The sequence below is a fragment of the Aspergillus mulundensis genome, assembly GCF_003369625.1.
Source record: "Aspergillus mulundensis strain DSM 5745 chromosome Unknown scaffold_1, whole genome shotgun sequence".
In the NCBI taxonomy this organism is placed as follows: domain Eukaryota; kingdom Fungi; phylum Ascomycota; class Eurotiomycetes; order Eurotiales; family Aspergillaceae; genus Aspergillus; species Aspergillus mulundensis.
The window spans coordinates 92100-109811 of record NW_020797889.1 but is presented as its reverse complement, the minus strand read 5'-3'; the positions used below and the strand labels follow the sequence as shown (position 1 = coordinate 109811).

Sequence of the window (17712 nt, the reverse complement as noted above, 5' to 3'; positions counted from 1 at the left end):
GTCGTTGACATTGTTATCCTTCATGGACTGATGGGGGACGCATATCGAACATTCTACCACACAGGACAACAAGTATACTGGCCACAGGACCTTCTGCCCCATGACATTGCCAATGCCCGAGTCATCGTCTTTGGCTACGATGTGGCCGTATGGCATCCCTGGAACCAGGTTTCTCAAGGATGGTTGTCCGGGTATGCCGCTGATCTGCTAGGCAGCCTGTCTGGCTGCCGGAGCGACAATCAAACTGTACGTCAACCGATCTGCCCAAACCCTTCGTGGTATATTCTCTTCCCTGACTATGGTGTAGCGGACGCGGCCCCTCCTGTTTATTGCCCACAGCCTCGGCGGCTTAGTAGTCCAGCAGGCCTTGACGTCGGCGCGAGAAAGCCGGACAGACCACCTGCGGGACATCGAAACACACACCATCGGCATCTGCTTCCTGGGAACTCCACATCGCGGGGCAAACCTGGCAACATGGGGTGAGCGATTCGCCCGCATGTTCAACATCTTCAAGCCTGTCAACCACCAGATGGTCAGCCTCCTAGGACCCCGGTCCAAGGCCCTCCATGAGATGCGCCGGTCGTTTTACAATCTCCTGGAGAAGCGGAAGGATGAAGGATGCCGGATCCAGATCGTCTGCTTTTACGAGACGATCCCTATGATGCGCTCTGTTGTTGTCTCTGAGGACTCGGCTACCATTGATGGGGAACCGTGCTTCCCCATCCTGGCTAACCATGTGGTATGCCCCCAGTTCTCTTTGCGGAGGTGTATTGTTGACCGCAGCAGGATATGGCCAAGTTTGCGAGTAGACAGGACAGTGGATACATGAGCATTGTGCGAGAAGCTCAGCACATGATGTCGGGTAGGGACGAGACCCATCTCTGTCCGGGCTGTAGGCAGCATTGGAAGACAAATTAACAGGATGGGTATGTTGATGCTGTTCGGTGCTAATGCGTAATTCCTGTGCAGTATTGAGATGGAGTTAGGAGTTGGATATAGTAATCGCCGTCACACGGACCTCTACTAGGTATCTTGTATCTACGAAGTTAGGACCTCAATCGTTCATTTACAAACTTTCCTCAATCTCCATCAACGTTCCCACCATCTCCTCAACCGCAATCTTCCCCTTCTCGTCCAACGCCTTATACGGCCGCCTAGGCTTCAACTTCTCCGCCGCCCCCTCAATCCCCGCCTTCTTTGCCGTCGTGATCCCCACCGCATACTTAACACTCGCAATCCCCGCCTTACACGGCTGCTCCGCCAGCGCCGCCTTCTTATGCAACTCCACAGCCTCCTTCACCATTCCCGCCTGGTACAGATCATATATCCTCACAATGGTCTTAGGAAAGACATTCGCAAACCCCGCAATTGTCCCAACCGCACCCGCCGCCAACCCCCCAACAAGAAAATCACTCTGCCCGCCGAACGCCGCAAAGGTCCCTTCAGGGAGCTCCGCAGAAAGCCGCGTGATCTTCGCAACAGAACCACACGTCAGCTTAACCCCAACAATCTTCCCCGGCCACTTTCTCGCCAGAGCCGCAATCGTCGCAGAGTCCAGATCGACCCCGTTCACGACAGCCGGGAAGTTATATATCACAATCGGCAACGGACTCGCGGCCGCGATCTCGTCGAAGAAATCAACCACTACTTCGCTGGTCGTCTGTTTCCCGAAATACCCCGGCGGCAAACACAGGGCGTAATCAGCCCCTGCGTCTTTTGCGTCGGCTATGAATTCGAGAACTTGTTTTGTGGAGTGGCCTGAGACGCCGGCCATGAGCGGGAATGTGTCTGGGACAGATTGTCGAGCTGTAAGAAGGAGGGTTTTGCGCTCTTCGCGCGTCAACAGGAATGGTTCGGCGTTTGTGCCGAGGATTACGAGCCCGCTTAGACCCGTGGAAGAGAGGTAGGCGTAGTATTTGCTTTGGGTGCGGAGGTCGAGCGTGTCGGTTGGGGCGTTGATGAATGTTATTGCGGGGGCCCAGACGCCGCTTGGTGGGACGGTTGGAAGGGAGGTGTGGGAAGGCGAGGCGGAGGTGCCGTTTGTGGTGCTGCTGCTGGTGCCGTTTCGGACGGTCATTGTGGAAGGAAGGTGAGGTAGGTAAGACAGAAATAATGAAGTCGACGCCTTGGTAACGTCGGGAGATTGGAGGACATAGGTAGGTAGGTATGAGGCGAGACAAGGGGCGCGGTTCTGTTTTGTATGACCGGGGATTGGATCGTTGCTGCCTGGCACGGAGGGCCCTGCGGCTCGACTAGGTATCCGGTTATCTGCGTCCTGAGAGCCAGCGAGCTGTTGGTAGGTGTCGTGGTTCCCTTGCCTGATTCTGTAGTTTATGTCCCAGGCGGGGTCCACCAGAGCGGATGTGGTTGGGTTACCGGTACGGTAGGGCTAGCGGGCCGTGCGGGGAACGGGGCCGGATATGCACCCGACTTTTCCGTGTCCGGGGAAGGGAACGGATGCTCTTTTCCGCAAGGGGTTGCCGCACAGACTCCAGCTGTCCATTGCATGAGCTCCCAGCTCTGTGGGCGAGAAGCCCGAAACGGGTTCCTTGGCTGCTTGTTTCTTTTGGAATCCCGATCTCATGGTGGGCTTTTGCGTACCTTTGCCTCGGTGGCAGCGAGGTCTATCGAAATGGCTTGGCTGAGAATACGGCTGGAGGAACTTGAAGTAGAACTAAACCCTTGCCTAGCTGCCTGTCCAGACTGGTAGCAAGCAGATAGCCCATGATGCGGGGACTCGGTAAGGACCACGGCACCAGGGCCATTATCTTACGGTTTAAGCCAAGCTCTGAGCCCTAACACCGATTCCGCCTTAAGATTGATGGGATATGCTGTTTTCTTTGCAAGAGCCAACGTTAGTTTGAATCCCACTTCATAATTCCTGCCGCTGTCCAGAGGTAGCAGTAAGCACGACAATTAAGAGGCTTCCCATCCATTGGTCTGTTGATATTGGACTTTTGCGGTTATGAAAGGTCTTGGTTCCTGGTCAACATGTTAGAGTCCGTCTGGGATATTACGGGTGGCGCGTGTCTTAGAAAAGGTATTGCTGCGGCTATAGCAATGAAGAATCGGCATCCAGCTGACCTGAAGTCATGCGAGTGAAGAGGCGTTGAACAGGAGAAGTCTTAACTTTCGATTTTCATCGGCCAAATCCTCGAGACTCAGACGTTGCAGCTGTCTTGATATTAGCTCATTTATACTTGAATCAGAGTCGTTTGCCACTCCGTCTGCGTGTATCTACCACCAATGAATCAAAAAATGCAAAAGAATTGCTCCAATCTTCTGTCTCCTAATCCGGTCACTCATCAATGGCGTAGGGTCAAGTCTTCACTGGCCAGCAGCCAAACTGCAGTTGTTCCACTGCTAATAAGCGTAAATTTCTCGATCGATTATTGGGTTTCTTAGACCCATTTCAATCCTCTTCAGGTCTACGAGTCCCACCGCGCCGATGGCGCTGTTTCTGAAGTGCTCTAACGGAGTTTACGACACATGCAATGAGTAACAATACTGACGATATCATCATCGCGTAGACTTTAGACCCAGAGCGCCTTGGGCTCCATGGAGGATGTCTACCCGGAATCGGGTATTCGCGTGCTTTCTGAGCCATAGTCAAGACGTTGTCGAAATGGGATCTCGCATCCATGGATCGAAGAGAATCACCCATGTCCAGGGAGGCTTGGATTCCTGCTGAAGAACATAGTGCTCTTTCCAGTCCCGGGAAGCGCTCCCTCGAGAAGGATATCAAAGGTGATTACTTGTTGGCATAGTGGTGTATCAAAATACGTTGCCTAGTGAGGGCTTTGTTGAATGGTGTGGACCTTCAATCCATGATGATTGGGAAAGCTTTCAGACACATTTTCCATCATTATCCGGAGTTCCCTGCTCTCTGTTTCCCCTTGCCTTTTTGTGGTTTTGTATCTCTACGCAGCACTTCTAAAACCCTTTTGACACACTTTGGTCTTAATAATCATAATCTTTGCCTTGTAGACCCCTAATAAAGTTCCGGGTGGCCTTTGAGCTGACGACAATTCCGAAAGGCATCAACCATTTACATCCAGCTTCTTGCGCACAGAGCTCAACGCATTGGCCCTGCTTGCGTATACTACTACGCCTCTGAAGTAAGCATGGATGTGTCGAAACCAAGTCATGCTAAATGCAGATTGAAGAGAAGATACTCCGAGCGTGAGAACATTCTTCCCAGCTGCCACACAAGATCCCCCTGTATAACGCTATTGGCCGCAACTGCCTAGTCAACAAACCCCCAGTCATCCTACGCCAGCGTAAACTAGCTTACCTCGGAGTAAGAATGAATGGTATATTGCATCCCGGACACCCCGCATTCCATCTTGCTGACCTGCAGATCACGCAACAATGGGATGTATCAAAACGAACTGCGCTATGAACATTGTGATCGCAGCTGCATTTGCATCACAGATATGGGGTGATTGTGTCACATCCTATGCATGGAGTATACGTCACTGTATTGGATATTACCTAATGGCATCTTATTTCTGAACACAAGTCACAATGTTGCTTTAAACCCCAGCGTAGTTACTTGAGATCGACATGGATGATCTTCCGGAACCATGGATGGGAGTTTGACATACTCCGTACGCCGAGTAGACGTGGGGTTTTGTAACAATGTTGAGTTCAAAGCAGGGAAAGACAGCATCGGAGTAAAGAAAGTCCTCCGGTGATGCAAGTTAGGGCAAAAGCAATAAGGCTGGGAACATACCTAACTCCTGTTCGATTTTTCTGAGCCCTTGCAGTGACAAACCCGGAGGAAACATTAGGTATTGACGTAGAAGCATGACACCTTTTTTTCTTTGAAATAGCTATATAGAGCCCAGACAATGGTTGACTTCGTCGCTGAGCAACTACATGCCTTACGTCCCCGGCATGGCGGCGGTGCTTTCTACGATGATCGATGATCGATCCATCAACTCAGCGCGTCATACAAGTACAATCCTCTCTGTAATCCATAGCTCGAGTTCCATCCACGCCGTCATCCGGTGCCAGAGCCATGCACGGTGCACTCCGCGATCTACGGGATCAGCCAGTCTCATGTCTACGACAGTGCAGAAGGTTACCCCGGGTAATCCTCACGTCAGCTTGCCTTGTATTTTGAAGGTCCGAATGCCATCCAGGTTACAGAAGGTTTATGGCGTGGATTGACGGAGTATCATTGAACGTTCAATCTACTTCATCACAGAAAGTCACGAGGTACAGTGCAGAAGGTTCAACCCTCACGTCAGCTTGTCCCGGATTTTGAAGGACTGAAGGCGGTCCAAGTGGTGGAAGGTTAGGACGTGGATTGACGGACTATCATTGAATGTTCCATCCACTTCATCCCAGCAAAGGTCACGTAATGGAATCATCTCGAGATTGAGTACGTCAGCATGCTGAGGATATGAGCATATAAACCCCCAGAACCCCCGGCCAAAATCAGTTCCAACATCAAACAGTCCATCACCACTTTCTGATTATCCAGTTCCAAACATCCTTCCATCACTATGGCTTCTGAGATCCACTACCGTAAGTTTATCCGCAAGCGCTGTTTCAAGTCCGTGACTCTCTCTGACCTGCCATTCAAGCCACCGGCATTGCAGCGGTCTGCGAACCCGAGCGCATGCGCATCTACTTCCAAAGCCCGAGCGGCCAAATCCGTGAAACGCAATACGAGAAGGGATGGAAGGGCGGCAACATCGGCTCCACGATCGGCAACGCCCGATACAACACCCCCCTGGCCGCGGCCGCCACCCCAGGGCTGAAGAATGTATGAATCCCATAAGCCCTACCTACCCTATGTTAGACGTACGTCCCGCTAACATCATCACCGCACCCAGATCAGCGTCTTCAGCCTGACCGACTTCAACACGATCATGCAGCGCACCTACGTCCCGAACTGGGGCTGGTCCTACGGCGACATCGGCTACTACGGCATCCAGGTGGCGCCGTACTCGAAGCTTGCGGCGGCATATCCGCCCAACAGCGACGACGACCTGCGTGTCTATGCGCAGAAGACAGACGATACGATCCAGGAGTGGAAGTGGACTCGTACGCCTCCGCGCATTGATTCCCCATGCATTGAAGGTAGACGTGCTGACCATCTATTATAGAATCCTCCGGCTGGACAGCGGGCGATAACCTAGGCAAGGCCCTCCCCGGCACAGCCATCACCGCCACGCGCTTCACCAACGGCAGCGAGTCCGCAATCCGGTACGTACCGCATCCCTCAACCAGTACCATATCTTCCTAACACACAGTCAAACGGTAGAGTCTACGTCCAACACGCCAACAACGACATCGTGCAAAAATGCCACAACGCCAGCAAAGGCTGGTACGACATGAACCAGGTGATCGTGGCATCCGCACCCTTCCGCACCGCGATGGCCATCACAAACTTCCACTCCGACCCCAACGACACCGACGTCAACCTCCGTCTGTACTGGGTCACAGCCGACGGCGGGTTCTGGCAGTGGTGCTGGGGCTCCTCGGGGTTCCGGGACAAGCGCAAGATGCACGGGGCCACGCTGCCAAGCTCGCAGATTGCGGCGGTTGCGTGGGATGGGAAGCCGCCCGAGCTGAGGGTTTATTATCAGGGGGGCACGAATGGGACGGGGATTACGGAGTGGGCGTATGGGAAGAACGCGCAGACGAGTGTTGGGAAGACGGCGAAGGATCCGTTGCCGCCGGCTTAGGAAGTACCCCAGGGCGGTTTGGGGTGTGGGTTGCTTGAGGTACTCTCTTTGATTTGATGCTCTCAGGCTTGAGGGCTCCGTTATGTCGCTCCCGTCTCGGCAGTATGGTATGGTTAACATTAAGGCTGCTTGAGTTACCTTCTTTCATACTCTCGGGCGTTGTGCTATCCCATCTCTCTGGGCTTCTTTCCAGATGTTGTGGATTGCTTGAATTCCTGTCGTTGATACTCTCAAGCTATGTCTCCCTCCTGTCTCGGCAGTATCGTCCTCTTGTGGCTCGATTGAGGAAATATCCATAAGACAAAGGAATCCAACTCGTTATAGGCACCCTGATTCCTAACCTGCGCAGAGTTACGACCATCGCCTCACGTACAAGCTCAAGGTGGCTTTCCCAATCACTACCTAGATGCTAAGCCTCCCAAGATTGCTTCCTAGGGTACCATAGCATCGGCTCCTACTCTCAACACCATATGTTTTCGCCCGTCTTGTGGCCCCGTGAGCTCCAACCGCCGTGCGCAAACCCTACCCTCCTATCTGCAGCGCCACGAGGCCTATTCAATCGGATTATAAAACCGAAACCGGTTCGCAGGATCATACTCGCTCTTCAACGCCCGCAGCCTCTCCAACCGCCAGGGCTCATACCCATACATCGACTCAAGAGACTCATCTCCCCACGCATAGTTGACGTACGTCGAATGCCGACGCTCCGGTTGGCCCGCATTCCATAGATCCATCGTCTCATCTGCCCATTCCATCGCGGCATCAATTTGGTCGGAGCCAGGAGGGAGGTATATCCCGACATACCTAACAACCTAGTCAGATACTTCATCTTTACGAGAAAAAACTGCTAAGCAGCGCATTCGCATACATGAGATGGTTCTCCTCCCTCCACGCAAAGGCCGACGTGTCCGGATCCACCTCCTGCACGGCTCTATTCGCGTACCCCTCGTGCACGACAGTCGCGCCGGGGGCTAGCTCCGGATACCGCGCGGCCCGGGCGTTGAAGCTCTCGTAGATCTGGCGCTCGGCGGTGACGTTGTAGACCAGCGTCCCGGCGGTCCGGATGGCCATTTTGTTGTGTGGCGCGCAGACGGGACTGTCTGTGTTTGCGCCGAGGAAGTTGGCGGTTTGCGGGTAGGGCACGTCGCCGGAGGAGCTGTTCAGCGCGGGGATGGTGTTGAAAGGGGCGAGGAGGGGTTCGGCTTCAGACGCGGGGCCCGCGTAGACGAAGATCCAGTATAGGATGGCCTTTATGTAGTAGATAGAAAGCTGCGTTGGTGATATGACATGATATGTCAAGCCAGGACCGCACTCACCTCGCCAGGGCTAGGGCTAAACGCCTGCTCGATCCGGAAGTACCCGAAATTCGTCATCCGGAACGGCGTCGTCCCGCCATCGCTGCGGTGGAAGGTATTCAGCCGCTCGAAGACGGTCTCCAGTTTATCTTCCGACCAGACGTAGCTGTGGTAGTGCCAGGTGTCGACCGTGCGCGGGTGGATCTTCATCTGGAAGCTGGTGACGATGCCGAAGTTGTGGCCGGCGCCGCGCATCGCCCACCACAGGTCGCTGTTGCGGGTTGCGTTGACGCGGATTGCGGACCCGTTTGCCAGCACGACGTTCAGGTTGATGAAGTTGTCGCTGATCAGACCGTATTGGCCTTCGAGGCGGCCGTGGCCGCCGCCGAGGCCGGGGCCGACGAGCCCGACGCAGGTGCAGCTGCCCGTTGCTAAATATTGTTAGTCTATGGTAGTGGATGTAGATGGACTGGGTGGAATGTACTCAGCACATAGCCCTCCTCCCAGAGACTGTCAATCACAGAGCCGCCGTAGCTCCCGCCCTGGAACCACGCAGACTGCCCGTCCGGCTCGATGGTATAAGTCTGGAGCGAGGACATGTCAATCTGAATCCCTCTGAATGCACCGACTGCAGTGCTGAACGAGTGGCCCCGGGTGACGGCCATGAAGTCAATGCTGCGGCGGTTGCAGTATTTGACCTGGTAGTTGTTAGAGACTCTTCATCAGCCAGTGAGGGAAGTCATACAACGGTAGAGACGTCTCCTTCCACGCCTGGTTGCACGACCAGCTGGATGTTAGGCGTTACGACCGTGTTATACCGCGCCGTGGCATTCCCCCAGCGGGGATCGGAGGCCTCGAAAATGGATGCGTTGGTTGAGAGCAGGACACCTAGTTCGCGAATGACATCGGGAATGGCGTCCTTGGGGTAACTATGGGGAGTTGATTGGAATGACTGGGTGTCGGGCACTTCACAGGCCCGCGTGGAGGTCAGCAGGGCCGCGAGGGCCATAATGATGCTGTTCAGAAGAGATCTCATCCCGTCAGGTTGAAGTGGATTGTATAGAGTCATATGTTCAAGTAGAATTCATAGCATGTGGGATTTGTTGTAGATTTATGCGGTCTTCTTGGCAGTTGACTCGGTCTGTGTGCGGGGTAGATACCATGAAGGTAAAAATACGCGGCTCTATCCTGTGGACATTATTGGACTTGAGTTGTTGATGCATATGCATGGCTTAGCTCAGTGCAGGTGCAGGTGGTGAGTTGGCCCCTGTACCACCCCTGCTGCGGTCGGTGCAGCAGGAGCAGAGAGGTACCTTACACGGCAGTATCTAATTACGAAAGCACCAAATATGACTGATTTGGAATATGGGTCTTTCCCTTCTGTACAGATGCTTCGATTGTGGTTTCCTTCGGTGGAAGTATGCCGTATGTGTACTCACGTGGTATAGGGCATTGCACTTGGCTTCCTCTGTGGCGAATCGTATTGCGCGACTTTATCATGAAATAAACAAGGGGAGTCGGATCAAGCTTTTATGGGCACTATCTAGCTCTAATGGGCTAGGAGGTCTTTGAATGGTGAATCATGCCACGGTCCAGGAGGGATGGGGTCCGCCATTGTCGAAGTAAGCCCTAAAACGCGGCAAAGCTGGTTTCCGCGAAGCTGGTTTGATACCTAGGTATGCAACACTTGGGCCCAGCATGACGAACAGATGCTGAGCCCGTTGGGCCATAGTCAGAGGGGACCATGCAGCTGATGTTAGTTGGGCACGGTAATATACTCATCTATCGAAGATCCTGTATAACAAGTGTACTGGTGCTCCAGGTATTCCAAACCACATTGGTGACTGTCATTGATCTGGGAGTATTTACCTACGCTGGTACTTAATTCCAATGGTCTTTATTCCAACCTCCAGTGCACAGCCTAAATATGGTACCTAGGTACAACCCCCTACCTCCGATGCATAATCGTCGCACTCGCCTGATGATTCGGAAACACCAAGCTATCCGCAAGAACCACATTCTCCCTCCTCCCCACCGCAAACACAATAACCTCCGCCACATCATCCGGCGTCAACGGCTCGCACCCCTCATACACCTTATCCGCCTTACTCTTATCCCCATAAAACCTCACAACCGAGAAATCCGTCTCCACCTGCCCCGGATCAACCGCAATCACCCGGACGCGCGTGGCAATCAGCTCTTTCCGCAGGGATTCTGTAAAAGAACGCACCGCCGCTTTCGTGGCGCAGTAGATGCTTCCGCCGACGTAGGGCTCGCGGCCGGCGATCGAGCCGATGTTGATGATGTCGCCGGCGCCGACGCCGTTGTTGCGCGCGAGCATGGAGGGGAGGATTGCCTGCGTCATGTTTATGAGGCCGGTGACGTTTGTGGAGAGCATGGTCTGCATGTCCGATTCGAGGATTGAGGGGGCTTGGGCGATGCCTTTTACGAGGCCGCTGGATTGTTGCAAGACATCAGCATCGAATTCTCGCATCGCAATGGTGTGGGGGAGGGGCAGCTGGAGAGAGTAGCGGCATACGCATTGTTAACCAGGACATCGACCTCCTTGAACTCGTCCGGTAGAGACCCCAGCAGGTTTCGCACTTCCTCTGGATTGCTCACGTCCAGCTGCACCGGGTGGACTTTGACGCCGGGATGCTCCTTTGTGATTTCGGCTGCAAGGTCTTGAAGCCGGTTGATGCGGCGCGCTGTCAGGATCAATTTGAGATTGTCGGGTGAGGTGCGGGCGAACTCGAGTGCTGTGGAGCGGCCGATGCCCGAGGAGGCACCGGTGATGAGGATGGTTTTGCCGGCGAGGCGTTTCGCGGCGGACGACATGATGGATTTTACTAAGGTCTGGACGATAGTCGACTAGAGCTTATGGCGAGATGCGGGATTGTGCACTGGATTGAATCTGAAGTACTAGGAAATAGTAGGCTTCGGTTGATATAAGGGAACGGAACGGAATGCTCATGGGTGGATTGCGTAGGGCAAGCCTGGCTTCCGTCCGAACTGCTGGGTGGGCGGATGCCGGTTACTGATCTCCAACTCTCTTTAGCAGTCAACATACCTGGGTTGAGCTCTAGGCACGAGTATGCGGCTAGCACGGTGAAACTCCGACTCTCCAGTTAACTAAGCACCGTTCAAAGCTCAAGACGCAAGGATTGGCTTAAGAGACTTGAGTAAACGTCTAGCACCAAGCCGAATCAGCATCGGCCAATCAAACAAGGAGCCCCTATCAATCCAACCGTTCCAACGCGGAGGATCTGATCGACCATCAGATGATGACGGAAAAGCCGTGTCCCCACCCCGGCACCCCCAGCTTCCCCGCATCTCGGATGCTTTTCCGTGCGGATATGCAACTCGTCTCCGTCCCGTCCCGTCTATACATATCCCGCTGCCCTTCCGTCCACCTACGCATCCTTCCGTCCCTCCTTTTGAAGTCTAACATGTGAGCCTAGCTATGTCCGCGCAACATCTCCAAGGCCAGGCGGAAATGAAGCGGAAACGCAACACCGAGCGGGTCAGGGTTACGAGGGCATGTGATCGGTGCAAGAGGTAGCCAGCCCTAACCCTAACACTGTCATAGTATCTCAGACATACTGATGAGGTGAGCACAGGAGGAAAATCAAGTGCAACAACACCCAACCATGCCAGTTCTGCATCCGTGCAAAAGCCCGCTGTACTTTCGACGCGTCGTATGCTCGCGGCAGGAAGTTCCTTGTCCCGTCTGCCTACAGCAATGGCAGCCGGAGCCCGGGACATGGACATGGACATGGCCATGGACAGGGGTACTCTACCATCCTCCCCAGCCCCGTAGCATCCCAGCATAGTGCACACCCCGAACATACTGAACAACCCTCAAACACCTCCTCCCGCAACTCCCCGGAACCCTCCTCAACCGACCAGCAGGGCCACTACATCGGTCCCGCGTCCGGCGTCTCCTTCCTACTCCGCGTGCAAAAGCGCCTGCACGACGCAATCTCCTTTGCCCAGCCGAGCGGCAGCATCTTTACCTTCGGCGATGCCCCCTTACATCTCCCCGACTTCAACCCCTCCTTCTGCATGATGCTGCCCCGCGACGATGCACAAAAGCTCATAGATCGGTACTTCGACTTCGCGATGCCAACGTACCGCTTCTTGCATCGCCCAACGGTGCAGGAGTGGTTCGCCGAGTTCTACGAGACACTAGGCGTCATGAGAGATGGAGACCAGAATGGCGGGAACGCGAAGGTTGCGCTGCTCTTTATGATCTTTGCCCTGGGGAGGGTTTACATGCCGGATGATGAGAGGCCGGGGCCAGCGGATCTGAGGTACCCACCCCGGGCCTCTGCACTGTATCCCCTTCAGAAGTTCCCTGCTAACCGTGGAATGGATAATGCAGCGCACGCTACTACCTCGCAGCCGAGCACCAACTATCCCAAGAAAAAGGCTCGATCCGACTGAGCAGCGTGCAAGCCCGCCTCACGCAATGCTACTACCTCCTCTCGCAGTCGCGCATAAACCACTGCTGGAGTTTGTTCGGGACGGTCTCGCATCTCGCGCTTGCGATCGGGTTGAATCGGAATAGGAAGCCGGACCCTGCCACCTGCACCTCAAGTGGTTCGAGTGGTGGGATGGGGATGGGTGTAATTGAGACCGAGTGTCGCCGGCGCACATTCTGGTGCGCATACACACTCGATACGTACCTTAGTGCTGCGCTAGGACGGCCGCGGTCGTTTCACGACGAGGATATCGATGCGGAGTTTCCGGCGTGCGTGGAGGACCATCAGTTATCGCAGGCCTTGGGACACTTTCAGTCCAACCCTAGAGCTTCGAGCGGAAATCCCACGCTGTCAACGATGCTCGCCCCATTAGCACATACGAAGATCGCCCGGATCATCAGTCGCATCCTGCGCGATCTCTATTCCATCCGACCCATCTCAGACAACAAACGTCTCTCCGCGGTGCAATCCATCTGCAGCGATCTAGCCGCCTGGCGCGCCGACCTCGCCTGGTTCCTCGACGCAGACGTTCTAAGTGCATCGCTCATCATCCCGATTTTTCAGCGCCAGCGCAACGTCCTGAACCTTACATACTGGCATTCTATCATATTGACCCATCGGCCGTTTGTGCTGGGGAATTTCGCCCGCGTCCAGGATGGCCGCTCCCGTCCCAGTAAAGGGGGTCTAGCAGCGCACACAGAAGAAAGTGTAAAGGCGTGCCTGAACGCGTCGTTGAAGATCGTGGAGATCATCGATGAGATCGCGCAGAATCGCCAGCTGCTCAGGGCGCTTTGGGTATGTCACCCTCCCTACCTCCCATCCTCGTCGTCTTCGCAAACTAATGGGCGTGGGAGGGCAGATAACGTCGTACTTCGCCTTCAACGCAACAATCATGCTGTATATCCACGTCATCCAGAGCCGTGTCCCGCGGCACATGCACCTGCACAGCATGTATTTTTCTGCAGCGGCGCGATGCCAGAACCACCTGTCGGCGATTGCGGAGAGGGGGTCGCTTTCCGAACGGTATTGTCTTGTGCTGGAGGAGTTGAGGGGTGAAGCTTTGAGGCGGACGGGCAATGGCAATGGCAATGGCCAATGTACTTCACTCGTTGCTAGCGATTCAAACCCACAATCTCGCCATCACAGTCACCCTCGTCTTCGGAATAACGGGCATCATGGCATCAGCATTCAACCCAGTGCAGGTAAAGTACCAGCCCCACCACCCTCAGAGGTACAGTATGGCGATGAGGAGAGCCCGCAAACAGGTACGGGGACCGGTACCATCGAGACAAGCTACACGGGCGAGAACTCGCTGGATGAGACCGGGGCCAGGCTTGACTTCACCGCAAGCGCAAACAATGATATGGCGAGGCTTGGGCTCGGCCTTTCGCCGTCGGATTGTCCTGGCTGGGGCCAGTTCACGTCGATGGTTTCGTCTGGGCTCGGGAATATGGAATTGTTCTGGGGGGGTGAGGGGGTGAGGTTTTGACTGTTCCACCCTCTATAGACAGTCAATCTAGATAAGCGACGGTCATTTTAAATGGTCTTCCACCTATGTCAGAGTATGTTGGAGTATAAGGACACTTAGTACCACACCCTAACCATGGGAATCATCGAAGTAAATCTACTTCCAAGCCGCAGCGATACGACTGTAGCAAATAGGAAAGGCCGGACGTAGTTCATCCAAGACAATGGATCCATAGATCCAACTCATTAATCAGTGTACCTAGTAACCGTGCATGCCGCCTCTCTACCTCACATAATCCGGATTCCTCCCATACCCATGCCCCTGCTCCAAACCCCCTTCCTCAGCAATCGCACGGCTATACCCACTCTGAACCCCCTCATTCCCCGTGGTAAACACCATCGGCTGCTGTGGCGGCGGGGGCGCATAAGCCGGCGGACCACTTGCCACCCGATAAGCGCCCACATACACAGCGGCCCAAAACGCAACGCAGTAGAAGAACGACTCCAGAAAGCTGGCCGCCTCGTTCTTGGCCACGTATGTCTTGTACGCGGGGGAGCCGTAGTACAGCCTGCTGTTCACGTACATGAACATGTTGTCGACGTAGCTGCCCATGTTTGTGAGGGTGAGGCCGAGGGCGGAGAGGAGGAGGGCTGTTGTGCTGGTGGTCAGGGCCTGCAAGGCACGGTTAGATGGTGGGTAGGGAGAAGGGGAGTGTAGGGTAGGTACGCACCGTCGAGCGCAACCCCCCCGGCGCCTGGGAGAGCGTCTTCCCCATCGTGCCAGCAGCGAGGACCATCCCCGCCGCCGCGAGAACATAGTACGTTGTCCAGAGGCCGCGCATCGGCATGAGAAGCAGCTCGGGCGAGGCGGAGTAGTATGAGCCAGAGACATCGTTGTAGATGTAGTGGTTGTAGGCGGTTGAGAGGCTCAGCGCGGCAAGCAGGACGAGGATGACGAGGACAGCCCAGAGCTTCTGGCTCTTAAGGAGTGCCGGCTGCATGAGCCCGAGGTCTTTTTGGAGCTTGTGCGTGAGCGAGGTGAGGATTGCCGCGAGGAGGAGGTACTCTGCTAGACTGGCGAGCCAGGAGGCTAGAAGAGGTGCCTGGTAGAGGCGGTCATAGCGGAAGATGTCGCATTCTTCGAGGGGGATGTAGACGAGGCGGATGATGTAGGCGCTACACCACTTATTAAAAATCGTGTCCTTCAAGAAAAGCTTGATGGTTAAGGTGGATGGGTGGTGGACATACAACCAAGCAAAGACAATCGAGATCATGAGGAGAGCTGCGCCCGCGACATGGAGTCCCTGCTTTTTGGCCCGGCCGATGCGGCTCGAGCCAACGAAGAGCAGCACGAAGGTCGCGATGAAGAAGATCGCCGCAAAGGCAATGTCGATTCGGGAGGCGTCGGTCTCAAACGCATACTCGCTGCACGAGGGCAGGCTGTACCCGGACCGATAGCGAGCCATGTTGACACAAAAGACGGGTTTGACTGTCGCAGAATCACCCGGCTACAGCGACACGGGGATCGCGCCTTTTTAAGTTTTCACCTCCCAGTCTCAATCTCAAATCGCCCTACGCCCTGGGCTGCGCAGCCTGCGCTACGGGGCGGACCCTTGAGTCCCCACGGTACCCTACCTACCCTAGAGGCTAGCGCTAGAACGCCCGAGCCGGCGCACAGCCCCAGTCCAGCCTAGCGAGGTTCATCACATGGGCAATCGCGACGTCTAACTTGCTGCTTAGAGCCGCAGGGACCAGTAGAGCGAGACAAGTGCGCCGCTAACAACTAGACGAGATTGCGGCTAAGCCACAGGCACAAACATGAGTTCGGCTTCGCGGCGAATGAGATGCGCTATACCAAGGCCAATTTGCGTCGGGCAGTGATCAGCAATGCCAAGTCGCATCTAGGGCTGATTCGGATTTGCACCTGCTGGCAGAATCTGGGAGGTGGTTATGGTATGGTATGAACTGGGTTAGTGCTGGCTGGGCTTAGAAGAGCACGAGGTTACGGTAGAGTGCTTACAGTGTGGATTACGCTGACGAGAAACAAATAAAAAGAAAGATCTTGATGGTCGATGAGATTGAGGTGAAAACCGGAGCGCAGGGCACGAGGCGCTAAATTAGCGCTGGCAAGGCTGAGTCTTAGGGCCTGCTAGGGCCTCGGCAGAGCAGAGTCTGCCTGGAAAAGGGGCTGGGGCTGTCCAGGCACAGTTAACTCACACTTCGAATGTCGGCACGATTGTCATATCGTCGGGGGAGAATGATTGTTCGTCTGTTGTCTTCCAGAGGCATATTGCTATATTCGTGGTGAAAGAACCATTGTGGTGCGTAGCCCTAACTTGATGTCTCACCGGCCAATCAGGAAGAAGGACGCTCGCGCGCTTCTACACGACCTACCCGGGGATACAGATATTTGATCAAGCGCAGAAGTCAAGATTGGATTGAGCTAACGCAAGATTCCCTCTTAGATGGGTGCATCATGTTATCGTTTTCTTCTGTAACGCCATTCCGTCTGGTTCATCGACCACTGAATATAATTTCCCCTCAAGTCCGCTTCCAAACTCCTCTCGCCCAGAGCCCACAATCACCAGTCTCGTAATTTGCAGATGGAGCTTGTTAAGAACAGATGGGCAACTAGATGCAGTGAATGAACGTAATAAATAAGGCAAAAACCAGACCATGAGATCAAAGCATAGGAAACTTCGTAGACACGAGCCCAATGTATCGACACCTCATATCAGTGCAACGTAAAGCTATCAGCATGGCTTTGCCTTCTTTGCCTCGTGCTTCTCTGCGTCGCTCAACGCATCGTAGTCTTCATCATCCGTAAGGGCGCGCTTGATGACGCTGTCAATCTTATCTGCCTCGGTCTTCGGGACACTCTCTTCAGGTTCAGCTTCGGCCTCGGGCTCATCCTTGATATCCTCAGCGCCAGTTTCGGCTGGATCATCTTTGTTGGTAACGATATCCTATAGCATTTGAATGTTAGTCTTGCCCAGCATGAGACACAAGTGTTGAGCCACGTACAGAAGTGTCCTCAGCATCAGCCCCCTGCTTCGTCGCAACAGCGTCCGACTCCCCATCCTCACCTCCCTCTCCCCCTTCCACTTTCACAGCAGCTGCAGTCGCAGTCGACGTCGCAGTAGCAGGCTGCACATGCCACACCGGCCCCGTCGCCTTCCGATCCCGAATCTTCTTCCCGGACGCACAACTCATCAACACCCACTTGAGCAGCTTCCACCCATGCAGCACATCATACGGGTCCAGCTGCACTTTTGCCTTAGCATCTCCATCTCCATCCTCGTCGCCCTTGTCACCTCCACCTTCATTTCCCGCAATGCTTGACCGCGGAAACAACTCCGGACACGCCCTCACCAACCGCCCAATATACCACAGCCCGGCAAGATACACCAGATTCGTGCCGTCGACATTCCCGCCCGCCTTACCCCCATCACCAGCTCTACCGCCATTCTTCGCCGCATTAAAAGCAGGGTGCATCTCGCTCGTCAGGATAACAGTGTATTTCGGATCCTGCGACAGCGCGAGCAGCTTCGTGTCGCGGATGCCGCGCAGCGAGATGGCGGTCTTGTACTGCGTGCGCTCGGCGGTCCAGGCGTCTAGGATTGGTTTTGCGGCGCTGGTGGGGGAGGTTTGGAGCGTTTGCAGGGCGCTTGTGTTTGGGAGGTTAAAGGCGCCGGCTAGGGCGGGGGCGTTGAGGTGCAGGGTGCTGGTGAAGGGGGCGGAGTAGGCGATTCCGGGGATGGTGGA

General features: G+C 54.8%; 7 protein-coding genes across 7 annotated transcripts in view; 2 read left to right on the top strand and 5 right to left on the bottom strand.

The window, feature by feature from the left end:
* Nucleotides 1-541: 541 nt before the first annotated feature.
* DSM5745_01586 (dihydrodipicolinate synthase family protein) lies at nt 542-2077 on the bottom strand (the record flags this gene model as incomplete). The annotated part of the gene is made up of 2 exons (XM_026743602.1): nt 542-961; nt 1103-2077. The coding sequence occupies 2 exons, from the start codon at nt 2075-2077 to the stop codon at nt 542-544; spliced, it is 1395 nt and encodes a 464-aa protein (XP_026606765.1).
* Nucleotides 2078-5513: 3436 nt separating this feature from the next.
* DSM5745_01585 (uncharacterized protein) lies at nt 5514-6701 on the top strand (the record flags this gene model as incomplete). Its single annotated transcript, XM_026743601.1, has 5 exons — nt 5514-5535; nt 5595-5776; nt 5847-6057; nt 6120-6219; nt 6278-6701. 5 exons carry the CDS (start codon nt 5514-5516, stop codon nt 6699-6701), a joined length of 939 nt encoding a protein of 312 aa, XP_026606764.1.
* A 551-nt stretch (nt 6702-7252) lies between these two features.
* On the bottom strand, nt 7253-9005 carry DSM5745_01584 (FAD-binding oxidoreductase; the record flags this gene model as incomplete). Its single annotated transcript, XM_026743600.1, has 5 exons — nt 7253-7505; nt 7570-7970; nt 8018-8427; nt 8481-8694; nt 8742-9005. The coding sequence occupies 5 exons, from the start codon at nt 9003-9005 to the stop codon at nt 7253-7255; spliced, it is 1542 nt and encodes a 513-aa protein (XP_026606763.1).
* Nucleotides 9006-9944: 939 nt separating this feature from the next.
* Nucleotides 9945-10834, bottom strand: DSM5745_01583 (SDR family oxidoreductase; the record flags this gene model as incomplete). Its single annotated transcript, XM_026743599.1, has 2 exons — nt 9945-10452; nt 10536-10834. The coding sequence occupies 2 exons, from the start codon at nt 10832-10834 to the stop codon at nt 9945-9947; spliced, it is 807 nt and encodes a 268-aa protein (XP_026606762.1).
* A 625-nt stretch (nt 10835-11459) lies between these two features.
* Nucleotides 11460-13969, top strand: DSM5745_01582 (fungal specific transcription factor domain-containing protein; the record flags this gene model as incomplete). Its single annotated transcript, XM_026743598.1, has 5 exons — nt 11460-11519; nt 11586-11787; nt 11817-12309; nt 12381-13275; nt 13340-13969. 5 exons carry the CDS (start codon nt 11460-11462, stop codon nt 13967-13969), a joined length of 2280 nt encoding a protein of 759 aa, XP_026606761.1.
* A 261-nt stretch (nt 13970-14230) lies between these two features.
* Nucleotides 14231-15413, bottom strand: DSM5745_01581 (uncharacterized protein; the record flags this gene model as incomplete). Its single annotated transcript, XM_026743597.1, has 3 exons — nt 14231-14620; nt 14679-15123; nt 15196-15413. The coding sequence occupies 3 exons, from the start codon at nt 15411-15413 to the stop codon at nt 14231-14233; spliced, it is 1053 nt and encodes a 350-aa protein (XP_026606760.1).
* A 1287-nt stretch (nt 15414-16700) lies between these two features.
* The window catches only part of DSM5745_01580 (uncharacterized protein), a gene marked incomplete at both ends in the record, with an annotated part of 1086 nt that continues 74 nt past the window's right edge, over nt 16701-17712 (bottom strand). Inside the window, 2 exons of the mRNA XM_026743596.1 lie at nt 16701-16913; nt 16972-17671. Coding sequence (XP_026606759.1) covers nt 16701-16913; nt 16972-17671 — 913 coding nt within the window. The remainder of the gene's footprint in view (nt 16914-16971; nt 17672-17712) is intronic.